The sequence below is a fragment of the Triticum urartu genome, chromosome 1 (genome assembly GCF_003073215.2).
Source record: "Triticum urartu cultivar G1812 chromosome 1, Tu2.1, whole genome shotgun sequence".
Taxonomy (NCBI): domain Eukaryota; kingdom Viridiplantae; phylum Streptophyta; class Magnoliopsida; order Poales; family Poaceae; genus Triticum; species Triticum urartu.
The window spans coordinates 75,865,502-75,889,224 of NC_053022.1; the positions used below are offsets into that span (position 1 = coordinate 75,865,502).

Here is a 23,723-nt window from a genome sequence, read left to right on the forward strand (position 1 = left end):
GCAACTGTGATTAACAATACATGGCAACTATAATTGGACCACACGTGGCAACTAGGTAAACACATATGACAACTACTGTTTTGATCATATATGGCAAGTAGTTAATCACACACGGCAACTACGATTTGATTACACGCGGTAACTACCATAAATTAGACATGACAACTATAGTCAACCAAAACAGACAGAGTTGCCATGCTTTTACAACTACACTTGCCATCCCGGATAGCTACATGTGGGCATTTTTGCTTTGTGCCACATGCACGGGGTGAAGTTGAGTAGTACTTGTTGGGCGTGTGGCACGAAGTAGCCGCGCCCACACGTGTGAGCAATTTCAATGTCCGCCCACACACAGCCCGTGTGGGCTGCCTCCTATTCACACCACACACGGTGTGTGGGCGCATGTCGTATATGCCACACGTATGGCAGTTAGTGGCGTCCATTATTTAACATGCCCTTACTTTCTTTTAGAACTAATTAAGATACCTCTACCCTCATGACATGAGGAACATTGTTTCTATTTAAGCATCGAACATATCAGGAAACATTCCGAGTTCTGATGGAGATACAGTTTAATACCAACCAATTCATAAAATACTGCACTAGTCCTAAAGTTGATGAGCTTAGATGCACTTCTGAAGAAACTGTATTAGTTTCTCTATCGGAGCACTTTTCCTCACAAGGAAGAAAGCAGACATGCATCTAAATGCCACTCCTATCAGATGGGCATTAAAATGCCGAGCGCCCTTTAGGGTCCGACGACGGATTAGTGGAGTGGCTAGACCTTTTCCTCCTGAGGGTATTCCAGGTGAAGCTACCACCCTGCTGCAAACCACCGGCGGTGACTTCATCTTCGTCATTGTCGTCTTCGTTCTCATCCTTGCTGTAGGAAGAAACTCCAGCTCTTCCTTTCTCTGGTGTCCAGGTTGAGTTGCCTGCGCCATCGGCGCTGTCAGAATATTTGAGCCTTTTTGCCCTATCATGTAAATCAACCTCCTGTATATCGGATAAATAAGCACTCCGTTTTGCTCTTGGAGTCATCTTTGGGATGTCTTCGTATACCTCGTCAGATTTCATCCATTGATCAACATAAGAGTCCGAATAGACAACCTCCTTTCTTCGCCTCTTTGTGTTTATCACAGGATTTTTGGCTTCTTCCGCAAGGAGCTTCTCAGCTAAGGTTTCACTGATATCAAAAACCCATTCTGGAACCTCAGGTCCCTGCATCAGCCTGGATTTATAGTTTTCTCGTCGTCGCCTCTCTTCATCCATCTTCTCAAATAACCAGAACTCTTCCTCAGTTCGAGCAGCCAAACGATTTATTTCACGCTCACTAGGGATGTCAGTTCCAAGTGTACTAGTTCCTCTCTTCAAGATCTCCTGTAGCAACGCTTTCCTATCCTGAGCTGCACGAGAGATCAATACAATATTTTTGTGAGTTCCACATTTGAATACATCATGGAGAAAAGAGATACAGGAACAGGACAGCCAGCAATGGCATACAAACCTGTGGAGGTGTTGTTGAACAACCCAGCCTGGATAACTTTTGCATCAATACCCATCTTCTGTTTTGCACGATCCAAGATCTCTTCTTCAATTGATCCAACACTAACAAGAACAAATACACGCACTTCATTTTTCTGTCCTATACGATGAGCACGGTCTTCAGCTTGCTGATCCATCTGAGGATTCCAATCACTATCAAAAATAATAACTGTATCTGCAGTCTGCAAGTTCAATCCAAGGCCTCCAGCTCGTGTGCTGAGAAGAAAAATGAAGTACTCTGAGTCCTTCTTATTAAAATCTGCCAATAATTTCCCTCGTTCTTCAGTTTTCGTTGATCCATCAAGCCTCATATACTTGAAATTATACATCTGCAAATATACTTCCAAAATATTAAGCAATCTTGTCATCTGAGAAAAAAGCAGAACCCTGTGACCAGCCCTATGCAGTTTTGGAAGTAGCCGATCGAGCAATTCAAACTTCCCTGATGCTCTAACAATCTCCTCGCGCTGATACATGTTATATTGCTCTACAAATAAGTAAGGATGATTGCAGCACTTCCTAAGCTGCATCGATAGGTTTGCCACAGCCTTTGGTTTGAGTCCTGCACGTGCACATAGTTGACAATAAAGAAGTGCTTCTATTCAAGAAAGATACAAGGACAATTTAAATGCAAATATGCAATACAGGCAGGAATCCCTTGCTCCACTTAAGAATATATCATCGGTCGGTTTATTATTATTTTCAAGATGCAGTACAGGCACAAGGACAATACTATGCATTATATATGCCATCAATACAAAAGAAGACCAAGTTTGCATTGACACTATAGCATGAGTTTGAAATTTTATGCACAGCTTTCTCCAAGGATCGATCAAACATTACAAATTTATTCAGTCAGAAGTACTTCCTCGAGGGAAGAAAGAATTGGAAGTAAAACGTACCAGATCCTAGGGCAACCTTTCCCTTGCTTGCGACTTGCTCGTAGTATGCTTTTTGCCAAGCTGAAAAGTCACACTTCAGTATTACTTGTGTTTTTGAAGGGAGATACTTTTCCACTTCATCTTTTTTCCTACGGAGCAAAAATGGACGCAAAACCTGGGCAAATACCAAGAGCAAATGAATAAATATAAAAATCCCAAATATCAGAAGTAATCTTCATTTCATGTGTCACACGTGCTTACACACCGGTTGGTTCCATTGAACCGAAAAGGTGTGAATGCCAGAGAAGTGGAGGTACAAATATCATTATATCAACATGTAAGCTTGTCAAAATCACTGAGTGACTGAGGGTGGATTGGGGCAAGCATTACTCACTTGATGCAAACGATGTATGATCAATAGTTCTTCCTCATCATTAATGCTAACATCACATGCAAACGGTGCATTAAACCATTCCTCAAAATTCCCAGATGAATTAAAAATATTTGGCAGAATAAAGTTGAGCAATGACCACAGCTCCTGTAGGCTATTTTGGATTGGAGTGCCAGTCAAAAGTAGTCTGCGGCGGATCAAATATCTACAAGAAAGTATCAGCAATCTATAAGTCAGATTCACAAAAGGTCGAGACAAAATTTAACACTTCAGCCAATAAGGATGAGCAAAAAGGTTAAATCACAGAAAAGATGAAGGAAAATGAGGCTTCAACAGAAAATTGGAAAGTGGGAGTAAGCAAGTAGCCATGAAGCAAAGAGATACTGAAATGTAATGGAAATTATTCATCTTGATAAGAATATTCTCAAGAAAAAAACATTTTTCATACCGAAAGATAAATATTTACTGGCCTACCTGGAGTTCACAACGATTTACACCGAACTTAATGGTTAACTTCTAAGCTTTAAATAAACAATATGGTGACTAATTTATCAATTATCAGTTGGGACCATACTGTTGATACAGATAATGAGAGCTGTTAAGAAAAATAGCCACTGGTTTTGATTTGGAGGGGTTGGGGGGGGGGGGGGGGGGGGGGGGGGGGGGGGGATCCCAGATGTCTGCCCAGAAGCCATCAGATTTTCTTGTACAGTTGGATGCACTCCCATTCAATGTTATTTTCAGCCTTTAACTCACGTTGCTTAAAATAGAAGGATAAATGCGTGTACCTTAAGTTTAAAAATCGGGTGTGTTTGGTTTGAGCCCAAGCTGCCCTAGCAAAATTTGGCTAAGCAATATTGGTCAAGGAAGTTGCACATGCTTTGAACAATGTTGGCAAGAAAAATGAACTAGAATTAGCTAGGGGGGATAGGCATGCCAAAATATTGGTTATAGCCAAAATATTGGTACGGTTAGTTTTGGTGATTATCCATATTGGTACGGTTAGTTTTGGTGATTATCCAAACATACCCTTATACCCAAAGGAAATATGCCTGGTTTTTATGCGAACACGGAGAGAAGACATAATGCTTGTGTACAAAGTAACCTTTTATATTCTGTAAAGAACACGGTCACAATTTCCTTAATTGTACTGTTAGCTACTCACGTAAGACTAATAAAACACATGTTTCGGTTGTGTGCACAGGTCTAACCTGCTAAATAGACTGTCTGAAGACCACAAACTCCAGTACGTAAGTTCCACGAACTATGATATGAACTTATCTCTAAAATATGTACATTTCAAAAAGGCATGCCTATTAACTTCTGTTCTATACACATGATTATACTTTTACACAAATTTGTGCATGCGTACAACATGATTTTGTGAGAAACCTTTGAATAAGTTCAGGTCGTGTCCTAGTCATACTAAGTTTTAACTTCGCTCTTTCTTGCTGATGAAGGGAGAGATCCGTACTTATTTTAACAAACCATTTATTGTTTGAAGAGTGTAATAACTGACAGGATAAGGTGCTTTTGAGGCTCAATTTGCCAATGCCACCTTATCGGAAGAGGAATGGAAGCTTCATACTGGTCAGCAGCACCAGCCTTGGTTTCTGAGACCTAATACTACAAACAAAGCTGAAAGGTTGGAGTTTTTCAACGGCTGTGACTGATACAAACGTGGACTGAACAGAAGACAGGTTGAATAGAATGTATCGGTTGACTGGGGGAGGTTGTGGAAACAAAGTTGGGGCATGATCGGCGAAGAAGGAAAAAGAAAAGAGGAATACTGGAGGTTTATTGCTTGCATCCCTCAATAGAGTACAGGCCCTGCCTTTAATACAGCAGACTGAACATGCCGCACGAGTTCTATGTCTAATTCTATCTTGGACACTTTTAACCAGTTACTTTCCTAAACTAATCTAATCTTTCTTCTGGACTACAATATTATTCTTATTCGGACAATAATTCATCTCGTTTTTTTAGGGACGGACAATAATTCATCTTTAATCATCTTTCCGCTGTGGCTGTTCCGCAACAGATATTTTCAAGTTTTCTATAGGACAATGAGTTATGGAGTCACTAGCGCACAGAGCCATCCTCCAACAGAGGTGCAAGTGATCACATAGAAGAAGCTTCACCAGAGTAAAGAAAAAAAAAATAACTTATGACCAAAGTGTGTACCCGGAAACTAGTGTGCGAGCAAGAGCACATTCATGATTTTTCAAGCGATGTCCTTCATCAACTATCAAATAGTGCCAGTGAACCTTCTTCAGGAACTTCTTATCTTTCAGTATCAAATCATAGTGTGTGAGCAGAACATTAAATTGTCCTCCAAAATTTGTTTCCCTGAGAGATTTCCTCTCATCTGGACGACCATCATACAGAATTGTACCAATACTGCAAACGACGAGCATATCAGAGTTAGGTTACTTCAATTTATAGCAGGACAATATAGAAATACTGATCAAGCAAATTCCAGTGAGACGATACCTGGGAGCCCATGTTTTGAACTCATTAGACCAGTTTGGTAGTACTGCTTTGGGAGCTACTATTAAGTGAGGTCCTGTGACCTCCTTCTTTTCCAAAAGATAAGCGATCAAAGCTATGGTCTGAATTGTTTTCCCCAAACCCATTTCATCAGCCAGAATGCCATTCAAATTGTTGTTGAATAAAGAAAGCATCCATTGGAGACCCTCTAACTGATATGGTCTCAACTCCCCACCTACAAGGGCTGACGGTTGTTCTGTTACCTGTAAATCCAAAACAGTAGAAAGAAACATTAGTTGCCCCAGAAGTGGAAACATAACAAATTGTATTGTAAGAACAAAATGGCAAAAACAAATTACAGAACACCATAATACTGAAAATTTTCATTCGTGGACCACTGAGCAGCGAAATTAGATCCAAATAAACTGGGACCATCAGTTATTGCAAACAGGCAATAAATTCTTCTGCAGAAAAATCCCCACATTACATGATTATAACACACTGATTTATTTAAGCCAGTAGGTATCTAGTAGCAGTAGGGCACTACCCACTGTATAGCAGTAGGGCTCTACCCACTGTATTATGGACAATAATATTATCTACCATCATCACGAATCCAAGGGGGGCATAAAATGAGTGCAGCCAAAAGGTTAATTTGTATTTGATCACACAATCTTACTTGCCATGCTACCAGATTATACAACACTAGTTGCATAGCATATAGAAATCGATTAAAACTGTGAGACCGAGACAACATCTCAAGCAACAAGTTACTAAATACTCCCTCCGTCCCAAATTACTTGTCGCAGAAATGATAGATATTGATGTATTTAGAACTTTAAATACGTCTAGATACATCCATTTCTCCAACAGGTAATTCCGGAAGGAGGGAGTATATGGCTAAAAGTCGAGCTTCAATCTACCTTCTCTTCGATGGAATGGACAGTAGAATCAAGCCTACGGCCAGCAGCATTAAATTTACTAGTATTTGCAGAACCGTGTGTATCTGCATCATCATCTGAAGGAGACTCCTCGGGGGATTCATCAGATTCTGAGTCTTCAGACCCTTCAGGACGACTAACATGCTCAGCATCTTTTTGTCGCTGTACAGCTTTCCCAATTCCTTCTAGAAGCTCATTTGTTTTATCAAGGAGCATCGTAAGCCGTTCATTCTTGCTCTCCTCAACCATCCGCATATACGCTTCTTGATCACCTGCTTTCAAAACTTGCAACCTACTTTTTTCAAGTCGATTGATACGCTGGCGCGCCCGGACATGCCATGCCTACATTTAACAAGTAAAGAAAAAGTTCACGCATCCTTAGATTAGCAAATCAAGGAAAGGGGTATAGATAGGGATAAATGCATAGTTTAACCTAGGAAATATAATGGGCGGAATAAACACAATGGCGTTCTAATAAAAAAACTTAAAGGGCGGAAGGGGGCGATAAACATCTTATCTTAAGGCTTGACCATGAACATCCACAAAAAGTATGATATCTCTTGGGCATTACAACATGCACAACACATTTCATCAGATATCTTTTTTATCTGTTGTACATTCTAATGATTTCATGTATGCTACTACAATGTCCATCTTTCATGTTGCAACCAGCATCAAAAATATCATTCAAAATCATGGCATGGCTAATTGAAGCAAGACAATTGCAGATAGGCCAATAGATACAGCATAAAAAAATTGTAGAGTGATGCTAGAAAAAGCATTTATCCCTATGGGAGGCTCATCACATGAAATGGTGTTGCAGACATATCAATGAATATTGGAGAAAATAGCTAAATTAAGAAAGTCCTCTAAATATAACAAGTAGAAACTTTTGATGCATTGTTCACACCTACCAGAAACTGACAATATCAGGTTATTGCTATCAGCAAATAAGGCGTGTTTCAAATAAACATCATGAGATAAAAGAGAATCATCAGCAGAGCCGAGTTTGTAAACAAATAGGATGAGCTAATAAATCCAGTGAAGACACAAAATTAGGTGATAATTGACCATCTTGTTTGCTAATTCTGAAATAAGGAAACAAATCAAACCATACCTGAACTCCATCATTACGTTGCTTTCTTCGTTTGTAAGTAGCCGATGTTTGCACTTGATATTCCCTAGCAGCATTAAGAATTTCTGTAAAAAATCTTCTCTTCCTGGTCTCAGCCTGATTTTTTTCCTCCTCTTCAAGCTTTGAGATCCTCTGAAGTTTGGGAACGCAAAAAATGAAAATCAAGATTTCAGTTGTATAAAAATTGTCAAAACTGAATATCAAATATGTGAGAAAAAACCTCGGTGAATCTCTTTTTGCGATGGATATCATCGGTATCCATTGAAAACCCATCCCCTATTCCATACATGGTAAAAGGATATCGTATCCTCATCATCCCCCAGTCAAATAATTGCCTCTCAGGATGCGCACATTTTTTGTGTAGCCAGTATTCAGCATTGACATCAGACCGTACTTTCTTCTGCAAGTCTAGTAACTGCAAGTATACAATTAAGTTAATCAATGGTCATCAATACAATAACTCAGCGCCACTATTATACTTCTATATATAGATCTATAGATGCCACGCACATGTTATACTTCACTTCACTTCATAATCACAATGATGCATTATGAAATATATATATATAAACAACATAATACACAGTTGATAGTTCATACTACTATTTAGCAAACAAGATATGGTGCACAACTACTTGCCATATTACACTACTCATTCCTATAATTGGAATAAGTATTGAAAGTTATAGATGTCCTTTGTGCCAAACAACTCAAATATTGTTCATGTGCCCCGATCAATGAGGAAATCGACAATAAAAGATCACATCTGTAATTATTTTTCTCCGTGTTGGAGCATTATCATATTAGAACGACAATAGGTACCAGCCTCCCACAGTGATGAGTACATCAATCAAATGTTTCATTCAGAAGCATGAATATACATTTACATTACCACCTGGGAAACACGGATACAGTTGGGAACCAGTGTGTCAGGGGTTGGACACGTCATGATACCCCGAGATACATATCCTCATACATATCAGCCACTTCTCTATTTTTCAAATAATAAAAATAACCCAAACGCTAGAAAGCGAGCGAGCGCAATGGAGCGCCCGCCGTCCATCGTTTCGTGAGATCGCGCCACGTGGGGAGGGGTGGGCGAAGCGGTGGCTTCTTTTGCCGTTTCCGTTTCTTTTTTTTTTCTTTTCTTTTTTTGCAAGACGCGCCGCTCACTATTTTCTTTCCAGGTCACGCACTCGCCGGCGATTCCCCTTTCTCTTCCCTACTGAAATTCTAGGGTTGCCGGCACCTAGTCACTGGCGCGACCCCGCGCAGCAGAGCGACACAGCCGCACCGTCCACCAGACGCGGCACTGCACAGTGGACCGACATCGAGCATGGTGGATCAGGGAGCGGACGGATGAGCCCGCGAGCGAGCGTGAAGAAATTGGATGGCAGTCGGCTCCCGGGGGACCTGCGATTCACGCAGTACATCGCCATCCCAAGGTTAGTTTCGTTCTGTACCCTCCTTCTAATCGCAGTAGAAGATGAGTTCGTCGACTCGCGGTGCGGGAGTGACGACTCACACGGGGCATGAGGAAGGGTGTGCGGAGGGAAGGAGGTACCAGGCTCGGGGTAGGTGCTGCAATGGGAATTGGGGGAACTCTCACAGTTTTCTGGATGATTCCGGGGGGATTGATTCGAGGTGCTGCTACGGAAACTGCTGGGGACCACATACTGGTGCGAGGTACAGGAGAGGTAGTGAATCCTCACGCACTGCTAGGAACTTTTGCCAACAATTTTTTTGTGAAGTTGCCACTACATAGATTTCTCACGTGCTGCTAGGAATTTTTCTGCCCATCATTTTGTTGTTAAGTTGCCGCTAAATTTAGGAACACTGGGTGCCAGAACGTACGAACTTCTGAGAGCTTTCTCCAAGTATTGCCTAGTTCGGGTTCTATGGTGACTAACAGCACTCTTAATTCGCCCACCGATGCTCCTCCAAGTTGCCTAAAAAATATGTAGTTTGTGAATCTGCATCGGTGCATCCCCTGGTGCCTTACAGCTGTACTTTTTGAGCCTTTTAGAAAAGTTTGAAGTAGAAAATCAGCAGTCATTATTCAGCACCAAGTTAGAATCAACAACTTAAATCAATCCAAAATCTAGTTGTTTTTTTTTTCTTAGGAATCATTGATGAAGTAATTTAAAGTGAGCAGGGAATGGCTAATATGATGCCAGCATTTTGGGGTCATATCATGTGTCGAGCTGCTAATGGCATGTCCTCAGCATGTGGCACATTATTTTGTCATGTTGATTTTGGACTGAAAATCGACGCGAACAAACACCTGTAACCATTTTTGCGCACATGTTTGATTTTTGAAGCAAAAAGAAGTGGACCTGGGCAAGGTTTCTGAGGCATGGCTGGGCTCCCGTTTCCGGACCAGGACAATCTACTGTGTTAAATTCTCAGTTTATATTATTATTCTACCTCCCCCCCCCCCCCCCCCCGCCAAAAAAAAAGCTGACATAGTTATTGGTTTTGGTTTGTCCCCCTGCCGGACACGGTTACAACCCCAGCAAGCCAGCAGACCCGTAGTCGCCAAGCCCTCCAAAGTCGCTAAACCAATGAACAGAGTTCCCTAACTCTACGATTCCCTAGCTGCTAACCCCCCTCACTAATTTGCCCACCACACGTACTAAGTTGCCTAAAACCAGCCAGCATGTATAACTAAGTTGCCCGAACTCGTTCGACTTAGCAGCTAACTTAGTCATGCCCTCACATACACAAGCCGTCTAAACCCGCGCAATAAGTCATGCTACCCTGCCAACCTAGCCGTTAGCCTTAGTCGCATCAGCATGCAAACTAAGTCGCCAAAACAGAACACTAAAAGTCGGCTAGCCTGCCAACCTAGCTACTTAGTCACGCCGCAATGCACACTAAGTAGCCAAAACTTAGAATTCTCACTCCTAATCAGCCTAACAATTTTGTGTTAAGTTGCCTGCCCATATTAATTCACCTACCTACGCCCCTAATTCGCCTGCAACATAGAGTCCTCACTCCTAGTTCGCCTACTGAACGCTCCTAAATTCGCCTACTGAAAGCTCCTAATTCGCCCACAACATAGAGTCCTCACTCCTAATTCGCCTAATGAACGCTCCTAAATTCGCCTACTGAACGCTCCTAATTCACCTACTGAATGCTTCTAATTTGCCTACTGATCACTCTTAAATTTTCCTACTGATCGCTCCTAATTCGCCTACTGAACACTCCTAATTCATCTACTGAACTCCCCTAATTCGCCTACTGAACGCTACTAAATTCACCTACCCAACTCTCATAATTTGCCTGCAACAGAGTCCTCACTCCTAATTCACCTACCAAACGTTCCTAATTTGCCTACAACACAGCTCACCCCGAATTCGCCTACCGAACATTACTAATTTGCCTGCAACATAGAGTCCTCACTCCTAGTTCGCCTGCCAAACGCTTCCCAAGTTGCCTACATATTTTTTAGAATGCATCAACACATATTGATTTGCCTACAAATATGCACCAACACATATTAATTTGCCTACCAACACCGCTAACTTGGGAACTCTCACATATTCAACGGGGAAGGGAACTTAGATCCTGTAGATATGAAGCAACCACACTAACGCTTATTGACAATTTTTTTGCCCATGGGAACACGTTTAAATTGCTTTTTCAAATCCTGATCCTGTGCATGCAACTTCTTTGAGTTTTTGCTTCACACCATCTACTTTTTCTTGTAGGGGCTAGGTGCAAGACATTAATAGACAACAAGAATGGTCAGCAAGCTTTTGATTTTGTAGGAACTTGATGAAATGTACAGCAAAACATTAGGTTTTACAGGGACAGGAACATGAAAAAAAAATACCATATTCAAAGCAAGTTTTCTGTAGTCCGGATCATGTGACAAGTTAAGAGACAGCAACCGAATTGTTTTACCCTTCTATTTTGCCTGCTCCTTCCCCCTGGTGTATAATATTGTTGCCCAGTTCTCTTTTTTGCTTGACGTATTCTTGGATAGAAGAGGTCAAGACGACCAGGGTGGGCGAAAGTGGTATTTTCCTGTAATGAGGATCCCGTGGTGCGGGGACCAGTTTGTTTTTTCTTTTGCGGCAGCTTGTAAGTGCTATGGGCAAATAACTTCCCTTTTCCGGATCTGGGAGGAGGTCACACACGCACTTACCCAAAATAGATAGGCCGCTCCATCGCGCTAGGCAGCAAGCAATTGCTGTCTAGCAGCGTCCTAAAAATAATTCTGATACAGCTGGGATGCACCCCGATACCTGTCTCATACAGGAAAACCCAACCGCTCGATTCATACCACAAACGCACCCTGCCCATTCTCGACTCGTTCTCACACGCCCATGCCTCCATCTGACCTTAGTGCCACACGACTAGTTAGACGTGCTGACCTAGCACATTAAACCACCGGCCCGTTTATTCCATTGTCCTACTAAAGGATCCCATACGTGCACAGTCAACAGAAAATCTAGGGTTCCTCCTCACGCCGCCTTTCTCCCTCTTCCTCTGTCCCTTGCTGCACTGATGGGAACCAGCCAGTGAAGCTCGATTTCTCGCGAGAGAAGCTCAATCCGTCGCCGAAATCAGTCAATTTGTCGTTGGAGGTTGAGTCCTCGTCGGGGAGGATGAATCCTCGCCGGGGAGGTTGATTTCTCGCCTGCGAGACGGGATTCCTCACCGGAGAAGGCTGATTTCTCACCACAGCTCCCTCCCCTGGTCGGAGGGCCGCCGCACTGGAGAAGAAGGATGGCTGCTGTCAGCCTCTCACCGCCAGATCCAAACCACCACCGCAGATCCCTTCGCCGTCCGGAGCTGATCTGTCTCCTTCCAAGCCGCGGGTTAGTTTCCCCTTCTCCCTTCTCCCTCTCGAGTTGTTGTGTGCCGATTACTTTTTACCCCCCTTTTAAGGTCAGAAATGGCTAGTTCATTAAGCACTGGTAGCGACTGGTGGTTCTGGAATTGGAAGCTCAAACTCAAATGCAGGCAGTGGAAGAGCCAATGCAGTCCACGGGCTGAATGCTGCTTGTGCGATTTCTCTAAATGACGATGGCACCAGTGGGAGGAAGAGAAGGGGCTCATTGGCTATTGAAGCAAGCTTCAATCAGGAAACTCACAGCAAGCTTTGCTGCTCTGATTGCTAGGATGTTCTATACTGCAGGTGGGTAATTTACAATGCAAAGTATTTAATTACCATTTTTGCTAGGATGCTTTTAATAGCTTTCTATTTCATTTGTAGGCATTCCTTTTTAATCTTGCAGAGCTAGAGGCCTTGCTTAGATAATATTGGGGCGTTTGGACACTGGAGTTGGAGAACCAATAGACTTCTAGTATAAAAATCACTAATCTCTCTATATATACGGTGGCGCTAAACCAAGCGAGCGCGCAAAGCTCTTATTCTACGCGCCGGTCGCTAATCACCGTGCCACCAAACCAGTGCAGTCTCACTCGGCTAGTTGTGTGAGAGTAAAAGGAAGTAAGAAATATAGTAATTTCTTTAATTTCCGTTACCATTCCACGCGCCCCACCTCCGTCCCGTGGCTCCGTACCAACCCGCTAATCATGATGGTAAAACCGCATGCAAGAAAAAGTAACGGAATTAAATTCATCGTCCTCGCGCCGGCGCCCAGCGGCCCCGCCCCGGCGGCCCCAGGCTGCCCGCCTCCGCCCGCCTTGGCCCCCGCTCGGAGGTGCACCGAGTCTCGCGCGGTGCCTCGGTGGACGCCGACAGCTACCAGCAACCGCGCCGCAGGAATCGACGTCGGCCTCGCCGCGAGCCTGCGCGGAGCCCGTCGCCAGCGCAGCCCGTCCCTCGAAGAGCTTGCCGGGCTCTATTTCCGCTGCCTCGACCCCCGCCACCGCGTCCGCGACTGCACCAATGACATTCGCTGCCGGCGGTGCCTCATCTCCGGCCACGACTCCCGTGGATGTGACGACTTCAACCGCCGCGCTGGGCGCGTTCCACCCGCCGCCCCAAGGGCTGCCGAGCACCACGCCGACCGCGACCCCCCCGCCGCCCTGCGGACTGCCGCGCCCCAGACACCGGCTCCTGCTCCAGTTGTGCAGGTCGCCCCCCAACCACCGGCCCCAGCTCCGGTCGCGCACGTGAACGCTGCTGCACCAGCACGTATCATCATGTCGCGCACCGTTGAGATGGAGGAAGCGGAGGAGGTGCTCAGCCGGGCGATGGTGGCCACCATCACTGGGACTCGTCCCCAGGTGTCCGTCGACGACGTCGCTGAGCTCCTCTACTCCACGTTCGGCTTTGAAGAAGGCGACTTCACCACCCACCTCCACAAGCCGGAAGATTTCCTAATCATCTTCGGCTCCCGCGCCTCCAAGGACCGCATGAACGGCGACCACTACATCCGCTGCCCGCGCTTCTCACTGTCGCTTCGCCCATGGTGCAAACTTGCCCACGCCGGCTCCGGTGGGTTCGAATACCGCGTCGAGCTCGAGCTCCGCGGCATCCCCGCCCATGCCTGGCACTTAGCGACGGCGGAGCACATCCTCGGGACCGGTGTCTGGATTGAGCGCCTCCATCCGCAGACGCGCTCCCGCGCTGACCTGGCCACGTTCCGCCTCTCTGGTCGCACACGACCCTGCTGACATCCGCCACGCTGCGACGCTGGAGATCGTCGAGGTCACTCCGGGACGCACCGCCTCCTCCGCCCCCACGGTCACCACCCTCACGTACCCCATCGCCATCGCCCTTGCCCGATCCGACGTCGACCGAGCTCGCGCCCCCTCCAGTCATGCAGCTCGCCCAGATGGCACGGGTGACGGGCGCGCGGCGGCTGATGGAGATGCCGATGCCGGCCAAGGCCCCGGACGCGGCCATTCGTGTCGCCGCGGCCGCAAGCGCCGCCGCACTGCCGCTGCTCAGGAGGGACGTGCCGACGGCATGGCTGTCAACGCTGCCGGCTAGACGCACCTCCGTGGCCAGCACCGCGCTGACGGCCTCGCCGTCGCCGATCGCTGGTCCGGAGTCTGCACCACCGTGCGCGCAGACACACCACCGCCCGTACCGTCGCCAGCCCGATGTATGGACGCCTGGCCCACCGCCTGCACCCAGGGCCACCCCTCTCGTCACAAAGCTAAAAGAGGAAAGAGGGGAGGAAAGAAAAAGCGTGAAAGGAGACTGCGCTCGCCAAGGCTGCGGCGGCAGCAGATCCCAGGCCGACAGGATCGCCTCAGCGGGAGTCCGTGCATGTCGCTTCCCCTGCTGGCCCCCAACCACTGGTGCCAACTCCCCCGACAAGATCGCCTCAGCAGGAGGACACGCATGTCGCTGCCCCATCTGGCCCCCAACTGCTGGCGCCAACCCCCCCCCCCACCTCTGACGTCGGGCCAGACACGGCCCCGTCACATGCGTCGCCTAAACACCCGCGCTAGGTGCACCGCCATTCGCTCGTTGATCGTGTCTACCGACGCGTCGATCGTCTGCTTTCAAGAAACCAAGATGGAGTTCATCCACATGTCCACTGTCCTCGAAACGCTTGGTTCGGACTTTGATGACTATGTTTACCTGCCGGCGATTGGCACTCGCGGCGGTATCCTGCTGGCCTGGAAGAGCAGGATGGTGACTGTTGACAATCACATGTTCAACCCCAACACGCTCACTACCCAGGTTTCGACTCCATCGAGCGTTGACGCCCCCTGGTGGCTGACCATTGTATATGGGCCGCAGCAGGACCAGGAGAAGATCGCGTTTCTTCAGGAAATCCGCGACGTCCGTGCTAATTGCGACGTCCCTTGGATGCTTTGCGGAGACTTCAACTTGATCTACCGCGACGAAGACAAGAACAACGGGAATACTAACAGACGCATGATGGGCGCTTCCGTCGTGTTATCAACGACCTCGCGCTTAAGGAGGTTTACCTCAATGGTCGACGATACACATGGTCAAATGAGCAGACCCCGCCCACGCTGGTTCACCTCAACCGAGTACTATGCACCGCGGATTGGCAGGAGCGACACGGCGAGTGCCACCTTCGCTGCCTTGCCTCGGTTGTATCTGATCACAGCCCGCTCATGCTGGACTGCTCGCCCTCGCCCCCGGTGCACCGGCGCTTCCAATTCGAGGAATACTGGACGCGCATTGCCAGCTTCCAAGACGTGGTTGCGGCTGCTTGGATTTCGATGGACGACCCGAGCCCGTTCCGCCGCATAATGCGGCGCATGAAGGCCACCGCGCGCAGACTCATGAGCTGGAGCGCTCGCGCCGTGGGCAACATCCGCGACCAGCTCACGATCTCGCGCGAGCTGCTCCTGCGTCTTGACTCGGCCCAGGAGCTTCGCCAGCTCACGCCCCACGAGGACTGGCTCCGCCGACAGATCAAGCTGTCATACCTTGGCCTCGCTTCGCTCGAGCAAACTCTGGCTCAACAGCGCGCGCGCATCTCTTCTCTCAAAGACGGCGACGCCAACACATCCTTCTTCCATCGCCAGTGCACCTATCGCAAGCAGAAGAACAGGATCCACTCCCTGTCGGTTGACGGCATCGTGCTCACCGACCAGACTAACATGGCCGCGGCGGCCTTCGCGCATTACGATTCTCTGCTCGGGACCGATCGACCTCGAGATTGCGCCCTTGACCTGCAGCATCTCATCGAGCCGGCCGCCCTCGACGACCTGGAGGCCCCATTCACTGAAGATGAGATTTGGCAAGCCATCAAACGCCTGCCGGCGCGCAAGGCGCCCAGCCCTGACGGTTTTACCGCGGAGTTCCTTCGATCCTGCTGGCCCGTCGTCAAGCACGACTTCGTCTGCGCCTTCCAGCAGCTTCATTTGCTCCATGGACGAGGTTTCGGTTGTCTGAACCAGGCGCTGCTCACGCTCATCCCAAAGCGCGCCGACACTGCCAGCCTGTTTGACTACAGGGCCATCAGCCTCATCCACCTCGTTGCCAAGATCTTCACGAAGGTGTTACCTCTCCACCTCGCGCCCAAGCTGAATGACTTGATCAGTCCCATCCAGAACACCTTCATCCCCGGACGCAGCCTCCACGACAACTTCTTGATCGTGCGACAGTCGGCGCGCCTCCTCCACCAGCTAGGAACTCCGCGCATCCTCCTCAAGCTTGATCTCACCCGCGCCTTCGACTCCGTCTCATGGCCCTTCCTCTTCGAGGCCTTGCGTCGATATGGGTTCGGTGATCGCTTCCTCGACTGGATCGCCATCCTGCTCTCGTCGGCCAGCACCCGAGTCCTCCTAAATGGCGCGCCTGGCCTGGCGATCTGGCATCGATGTGGACTCCGCCAGGGCGACCCGATGTCACCGCAGCTCTTTGTGCTTGCTGTCGACACATTGGGGCGCTTGTTTCGCTGGGCTGCCGAGCTCAACATCCTGCAACAGCTGCACCCCCGTCGTGTGGTCCCCATCATCTCGCTTTATGCCGACGACGTCATCCTCTTCTGCCACCCCTCGCCCAGCGACACGTTGGCGGTCAGAGAGATCCTGCAGCTTTTTGGCAGAGCTTCAGGCCTGCGGGTAAACTTCCAGAAGAGCACGGCCACAATGATTCATTGCACAAACGAGGAGGTCGCTCCGGCCATCGCGACACTGGGATGCCCCATCGCGCAGTTCCCCATCACCTATCTGGGTATCCCCCTCACCTTGCGACGCCCGACTGCCGCCCAACTACAACCCGTCGTCGACAAGACTGCCGGGAAGCTGCCCACTTGGAAGGCGCACCTCATGAACAAGACTGGACGCCTCGCTTTTGTCAAATCCGTGCTCTGTGCAATTCCCCTGCATCAACTCCTTGTGCTCGCGCCGCCGAAGAAAGTCCTCAAACTCCTCGAGAAGATCCAGAGGCTTCCTCTGGGCTGGCCGCACCGAGGCTCAAGACGGCAACTGCCACGTGAACTGGCGCCGCGTCTGCCGCCCTACACGCCTAGGCGGCCTCGGCATCCATGACCTGGAGCGCACGGGCCTTGCCTTGCGCACCAGATGGCTCTGGTTCGCGCGCATGGACGAAAACAGGGCTTGGGCTGGCCTCGATCTGCAGTTCTCCAGTGAGGAACGTGCATTCTTCTTTGCGTCCACCTCCATGGTCCTTGGCGATGGTCGGCGAGCATTGTTCTGGGAAGACCGATGGATCAACGGGCAATCCATCTCTGAGATCGCCCCCCAGCTATACGCCCTCATCCCCAAGCGCCGCCGCAAAATAAGAACAATGGCCGATGGCCTTCAGGCGCACACATGGGCTTCAGACATTCATGGCGCCCTTGGCATTCAAGAGATTGGCCAATACTTGCTAACCTGGAGGGCCATTGAGAATATCACTCTCTGCTGATCCAGACCAGCTCCATTGGAAGTGGAATGCTGCTGGCACATACACCGCCCAGTCCGCGTACCTCGCCACCTTCCATGGCTCTACTTCCTGCCCGGCATGGAAACTTAACTGGAAAGGCTGGGCCCCCCCGCGAGTGAAGTTCTTCCATTGGCTCGCTAGCTTGGGACGCTGCTGGACAGCTGATCGTCTCGCTCGCCACGGACTGCCGCACCCTCCTCGCTGCCCGCTATGTGATCAAATGCCGAAATCGATGAACCACCTGATCATGGACTGCCCCTTCACCAAGCAGATTTGGCACAACATCCTGTCTTGGCTGCACCTTCCTTGCAGAGCGCCTAATGGTGAAAACTCCCTGTCGACCTGGTGGCACACGGCGCGGCAGACCACGCCCAAGCTGATGCGCAAAGGACTTACATCCGCGACGCTGCTGATCCCTTGGATGACCTGGAAACATCGCAACGATTGTGTCTTCAATGCGGCCACCCCTTCGACTAGCGTCTTGGTTGCAAAGATCAAAGAAGAAGCTACGCTCTGGGCGACCGCGGGTGCTCGAGGCATGCGTGTCATCCTCCCACAGACCTGGGATGTCCACTGAAGTTACTTTGTGTTTCTCACCTGGAATGGTGCCTCCTAGGAGGATGTAACAAACTATCTCTCTCTTTTCAATATAATGAAACGCAAAAGCCTTTTTGCGTTTTCTCGAAAAAAATTGGCTACTGCTAGTCACACACAACACTCTGCTCCGCAAACCAGTCGTTCTTCTAATCCCAGTAAAATAGCCAGCAAAAATAGTAGTAGGGTTAAATCTATTAATATGAGCCATGCACAACTCTCTGTCTCACAAACAAGCCATTCTTCTAACCCTGGTAAAATAGCTGGCAAATATGGTAATGAAATTACCACAAGTTGCAAATAGAGTAATGGAATTACCACAAGATGCAACTAAAACTAAGATGGTTACTGCTAGTCACACACACACAACACTCTGCTCCGCAAACCATCCCGGTAAAATAGCCAGCAAAAATAGTAATAGAGTTGCATCTATTACTATGTGTCATGCACAACTCTCTGTCTCGCAAACCAGCCATCCTTCTAACCCTGGTAAAATAGCTGGTAAATATGGTAATGGAATCACCACAAGTTACAAATATAGTAATGGAATCACCACGAGATGCAACTAAAACTAAGATGCAAATCAAAACCACACGATTATTTAGGTGGTAATGTATTAAAGTTGTAGGTGCTAATTAATGTGTAGTGGAGCATCTAGTAAATATAGAAGATTGTAAATGACGTTGTGATGTACAAGGCTCTAGTTTTGCAAGATGGTAAATGGAACTAGTTTATATCGTAATACAAGTTCTTGTCCTCATTATTACTAGCGTTACTACTATATGTATGCATGATTACTGTTTACATGCAAAACTGTACGCTTGAACATGTTCATTTTAGGTTACCATATATGGGCTAGGTGTGACGATCAGTTGTGACATGCGGCGGGGTACACTACAGGTTGGTTTGATCTTAACCAAACTGAGGGCGCCCGCATGATGGATCTGCACGCAGAATAAGTCAGTGTACGCGCTCACACAGTTTATATATGTTTTTTGGTATTAAGTACTCCCTCCATTCCAATATCTAGTGCGCATAGTTTTTAGCACATATACCAATGAGTGTGCTGGCATCAAATTTTGGACGAGAAAGCCCCCACTCCATCTCTATCCCAGCCCAGGTCCAAGTAGTAGTACTAGTTGGTACTCCACCCATCAGCGTTGCCGATGCTAGCTAGACTCCGGTGGTGCCGTCGTCAGCCATCTCCTCCTCCAGCGCCGCCGTTCGTTAGGCGGCGGCTCCTCCAGCGCCGTCGCTCGTCAGGCGGCTCCTTTTTTTAGCTCTTCCCCATCTTCTTCCTCCTCTCCTCCCCCTCACCCTCCTTCATCCTTGAACCAGTGTCGCCGTCGCCAGCCATACACGCACGCGGTGGCCGCCGAGAAACCGGACACGGGCGCGTTGCTTCGGCTGCTGGTCGAATCTTGCTGCCGCCCATCGATTCTCGCCGCTGCCGCAGCTGCACGTGTTGAACGGGCAGGTGGCCGTGATTCCCCCCCCCCCCCCGTCGGTGGAGAACATGCTCTGCCCTGTTGATGCTCGCGTGCGCGTGCTCACGCTGGAGCTCCTGTGGCTGGTGAACCTGCTCTGTGCCACTGAGCTTCACGTGTTGGAGCTCGCCCTCCGTGCGGCGTACTACGACCGCGGCGCTGGAGCTCCTGCTTGCCGATTTGTGCATCACCTCGTCCATCCACCTCGGCCCTCTTGCCTAGAAGCAACTCGATCTACTGTGTTGTCGCAATGGAGGTAGGGATCAGTGGAGATGAGCAACAGAGGTGGCAGATCGGTGGCGAGACAGGTGGGAAAAGCCGCAAGACGAAGGGATAAGGAAGAGAGAGATGCGAGTGAAGCGGTGGGCTGGGGCACTGGTTGTTCGGTTTGGTGGGAGGGTAGTTTCGTCCAAAATCGCTCCAGGAGGGAGATACGCACTACATTGCGGAATATCTCTAAAAAGCTTATACGCACTATATTTAGGAACGGAGGGAGTATATATATATATAGCCCATTTCTGTGTTTTTTATAAGGTGTTGTAGCATGGTATCGGTATTTGTATTTGTATTTGCATTTGTATGTTGGAGACCAATAGACTTCTAGTATAAACATGACTAACTTCTATAATAATATATAGAGAGAGAGACACACACACAAACATAACCCATATGTGTTTTTTAAAAGGTGCCAGAGCACAGTATTGGCATTTCTATCTGTATCGCTGTAACTTGGTACAGATTTTCCCTGCATGCTTACTCATCAAGTGTATCACTAAACCAAACACTACAACTAGTTTGCAGAAGTTGCATGTATTTACAGGTATATTCCATGAAGACGTGAGGCTTGATTCACTCAAATAAGACACCAGGCATGCTTGGTTAGCTGCCAGTTTTTGGCTTGCCAATATGTTGGTATACCCAGAAAGTAGTCATCCAAATGGTTTGCTTCCAAAAGAATTGGGAAATTGGCAGCCACCTTGTCTTTGCAAAATTTTGGCAGTGCCAAACATATGGACCAAGCAATTGACAGCAAAGCAATCACTACAATTTTGCACCAAAATTTGGCAGCAGACAGTGCCAAAATCTCGACTTACCAACATAAATGTCTTGGCAAAGTCGTTCCTATCGACCAAACATGCCAATATTTTATAAATAATGAAGTTGTTCGGAAAAAAAAGGGGACAGCAATGTATTATAAAACCAGCACACTTCAGCTTATAACATTTATCAATGTATAACCATCAAGCAATTATCTACACAAATATTAGATGGTCAGGAGAAAAGAGAAACTATCACAAATAAGAAAACCATGTAGTGGGAAGTGTAAGCATGTAAAGCAGAAAAATGCAATGCCTGGAAAATCATTGGTCCCAATAGACATTGCATTTACCTTGAGCCCATATAATTCGAGTAAACACTTCATTTGCAAATCTTCACCCCTAGTAGATGGTAACCCTGGCACATAACAAGAAACGAGATTGGCATTGGTGTACATAACTTATTAAATAACTAAATAAGCTCAGAAAAGTTGAGAAGTACTCTAAAAAGCAACTGCAAAAAAATGCAAGTACAGGAAAATTGTGTTGTGGAGACATGCCCAATAGTAAGCATCCACTAGAAATCATGTTTGAGACGTGCAATTACAAGAGTGTGAACAGAGAAATGGACATACAAGATTCTAAGAAAACCAAAAACATCAATCCTACCCTTTTGCACCGTCTTAGCCATTTTCAGAAGGTCAATTGCAGAACCAACTTTTTATATGCAAATCAAGGTAAGCAAAGATACAGAACAGAAGATAAAACAGAAAGATAAGTACCAAAACAAAATAACCAAGGACCTTCGTAATACAGAAAGACAAGGTGAAAGCGGGATAAGTACTAATGCTAAAAGCCTAATACAGTATTGATTTACTACAGAAAATGGAACTCAGAAAACTAATCAGGTAACAAGACATTGAAGGAGTTGATATCTGACCTTCGAGTTCAGATAACCGATGCTGGATGCAGGTATTGAAGCGTTCTTCTTTTAGAGCAGTCAACTTTGAGGACGACATGTGTGTCGTTTGGTTTCTATATATAGAATCTTCAAGCTCTTGAATCAAGGTGGCTTCCTAAGAGTAAGAGGAAAAGGCCATTTAAAGAATATTAACAAACACTAAACCTCCAATAATAATAGAACAAAAGAGATAATATTTATGCCACTCGTTGTGTTCCTCCTCCTAGCATTACGTGTTTCTCTAGCCATTGTCATGTGGTCCAAGCCAAACAACCATCAACAGAAAGAATAAAAGAAAATTCAGAACTCTATCAAGAAAATGCCAGATAATCAAGAAAAAAAATCATGGATTGATCTGGACTGAAACTTCAGAAGAAGAAAATCAGTCTTAAACTTGTGTAGAAAAGTGACTCCAGAATTCTCCAGGTCATCCTGTATTTTTGTTTCTTATGAACTTCATGTGATTTTGTGGTGCTTTCCTTCCTGGTAATTTCTTGTCAGGACAACAGAAAACTGGCATGGCTTTTTCCTAACCCAAGGTCGGGATCACAAACAGTGGCAGAAGGAGAAGTTTCTCGAAACAAGGGGGGTGGGGGCAGAAGTATCTCAGATCAGTTATGACGGCAAACAACTTAACATATAAAGGAAGACAAGAATTTATCCCATTTTTCATCTAATTCCCCTCATTAATGAAAATCAGCCTGATGGCAAGACAAAGTTCTCAAGGAAGTCCTAGATAAATATAGTGCATTTTGGAAATGAAGCTACATGTTTCTGATTCCATCGCAACATTAGAAGACCCTATCACCCAAACAAACAACATGACACCCAATCATCAAATGTCACTCAAGTCGTTCCAGCTGAGTGGCCAGCTAAATATATCTAGCACCAATCTTGTAGCCCCGGGATAATACAAGTTGATATGCCATAATCATGCGTTCATCTAAAGAGAATCAAGAGTGTGTCAGCCAGAGAAATTTACTAACCCAAAATCCGTAGCACGAAACCACGAACCACAGTAATTAATTATTTGGGACCACAGCTAAATCTCGCCAATTCCACAAACCCTAGCCAAACCATGCACCAGACCAAACCCCGGCACCAGAGTCCCCATCGAGCTACACGACGCCAGAGCAACCAACCGAAACGCGCCGCATAGTGGAGAAGCACCGGCACGCACCTCGGCCGCATCGACGGCGTCAGCGGGATCCCCCTCTCCGCCTTCATCCCCGACCAGCGACGGGCCCTCGGCCCCTTCCTCCTCCTCCTGGTCCGCGTCTTCGCCGCCGTGGTAGATGGACGAGACCGCGCGCAGGACGGCGGGTGGAAGCGGGAGGTTGCGCGACAGAAGGTTGAGCGCCCCGATGAGGATCCTGGCCTGCTCCGCGTCGCCCCCGCCGGCCTCCTCGGGCGCGGCGACGGGCGGCGGGGGAGCAGGCGCGGCCACGGCCGCGGCCGCGTCCACGGACGCCGCCATCGCTAGGGTTTCCGCCTCCGGCCCGCGCGGCGCGGCGGAGGCGTGGCGGTGAGGCGGGGGCCTTCGTCCCCCGCTTCCCGGTTCAAATCGGAGCGCGGCAACGCCCGCTCGAAGCCTTTGCGGGGGCTGCCTTTACGACTGGAGAGGGGGGCTGTGTTATGTTTTCGCGCGGTGTTCTCAGAGGGGAGGGGGAGCTTCTTCGGCTTCGATGGATCGATCGGGGTCGGGGAGGCAGGCGGGCGGGCGGGCGCCGGGGCGAGGTGGGGTGGCTCTGCGCTTCGGATGGGGAATTTAGGTTTTCCTTTTCTCTTTCGCTTTTGTTTTACTACGTCGGGATAATATACGCCAGATCGGGTCGGTTCGGGCCGGGTTGGATTTGTGGGACCGAAATGCGGGCCTAAGCCGGGCTAAGCCCAGGTCCACACCAGCTTTGCCATTTTTTGCGTGTGCGCTAAGGTCCACACCAGCTTTGCCATTT

At 47.8% G+C, this 23,723-nt stretch overlaps 1 protein-coding gene across 1 annotated transcript; it reads right to left on the bottom strand.

Annotated features, from left to right (window-relative positions):
- Window positions 1-502: 502 nt before the first annotated feature.
- Window positions 503-23,521, bottom strand: LOC125548811 (probable ATP-dependent DNA helicase CHR719). The gene is made up of 12 exons (XM_048712352.1): window positions 22,949-23,521; window positions 21,748-21,883; window positions 21,161-21,225; window positions 7,604-7,798; window positions 7,366-7,515; window positions 6,231-6,590; window positions 5,311-5,570; window positions 5,002-5,217; window positions 2,821-3,022; window positions 2,448-2,601; window positions 1,508-2,107; window positions 503-1,406 (listed from the first exon to the last, which is right to left on the bottom strand). The coding sequence occupies exons 1-12, from the start codon at window positions 23,243-23,245 to the stop codon at window positions 730-732; spliced, it is 3,312 nt and encodes a 1,103-aa protein (XP_048568309.1). The 5' UTR covers window positions 23,246-23,521; the 3' UTR covers window positions 503-729.
- Between the last annotated feature and the right edge of the window lie 202 nt (window positions 23,522-23,723).

Bases quoted from the DNA above. Each gene is read 5' to 3' on its own strand.
- LOC125548811 (XM_048712352.1), bottom strand. From the start codon at position 23,245: ATGGCGGCGTCCGTGGACGCGGCCGCGGCCGTGGCCGCGCCTGCTCCC. The intron at 6,591-7,365 runs GTATGGTTTGAT...TGTTAAATGTAG, and splicing joins AACGTAATGATGGAGTTCAG to GCATGGCATGTCCGGGCGCG. The intron at 3,023-5,001 runs GTACACACTTTG...ACTTTCTTGTAG, and splicing joins GCTCGCACACTAGTTTCCGG to ATATTTGATCCGCCGCAGAC.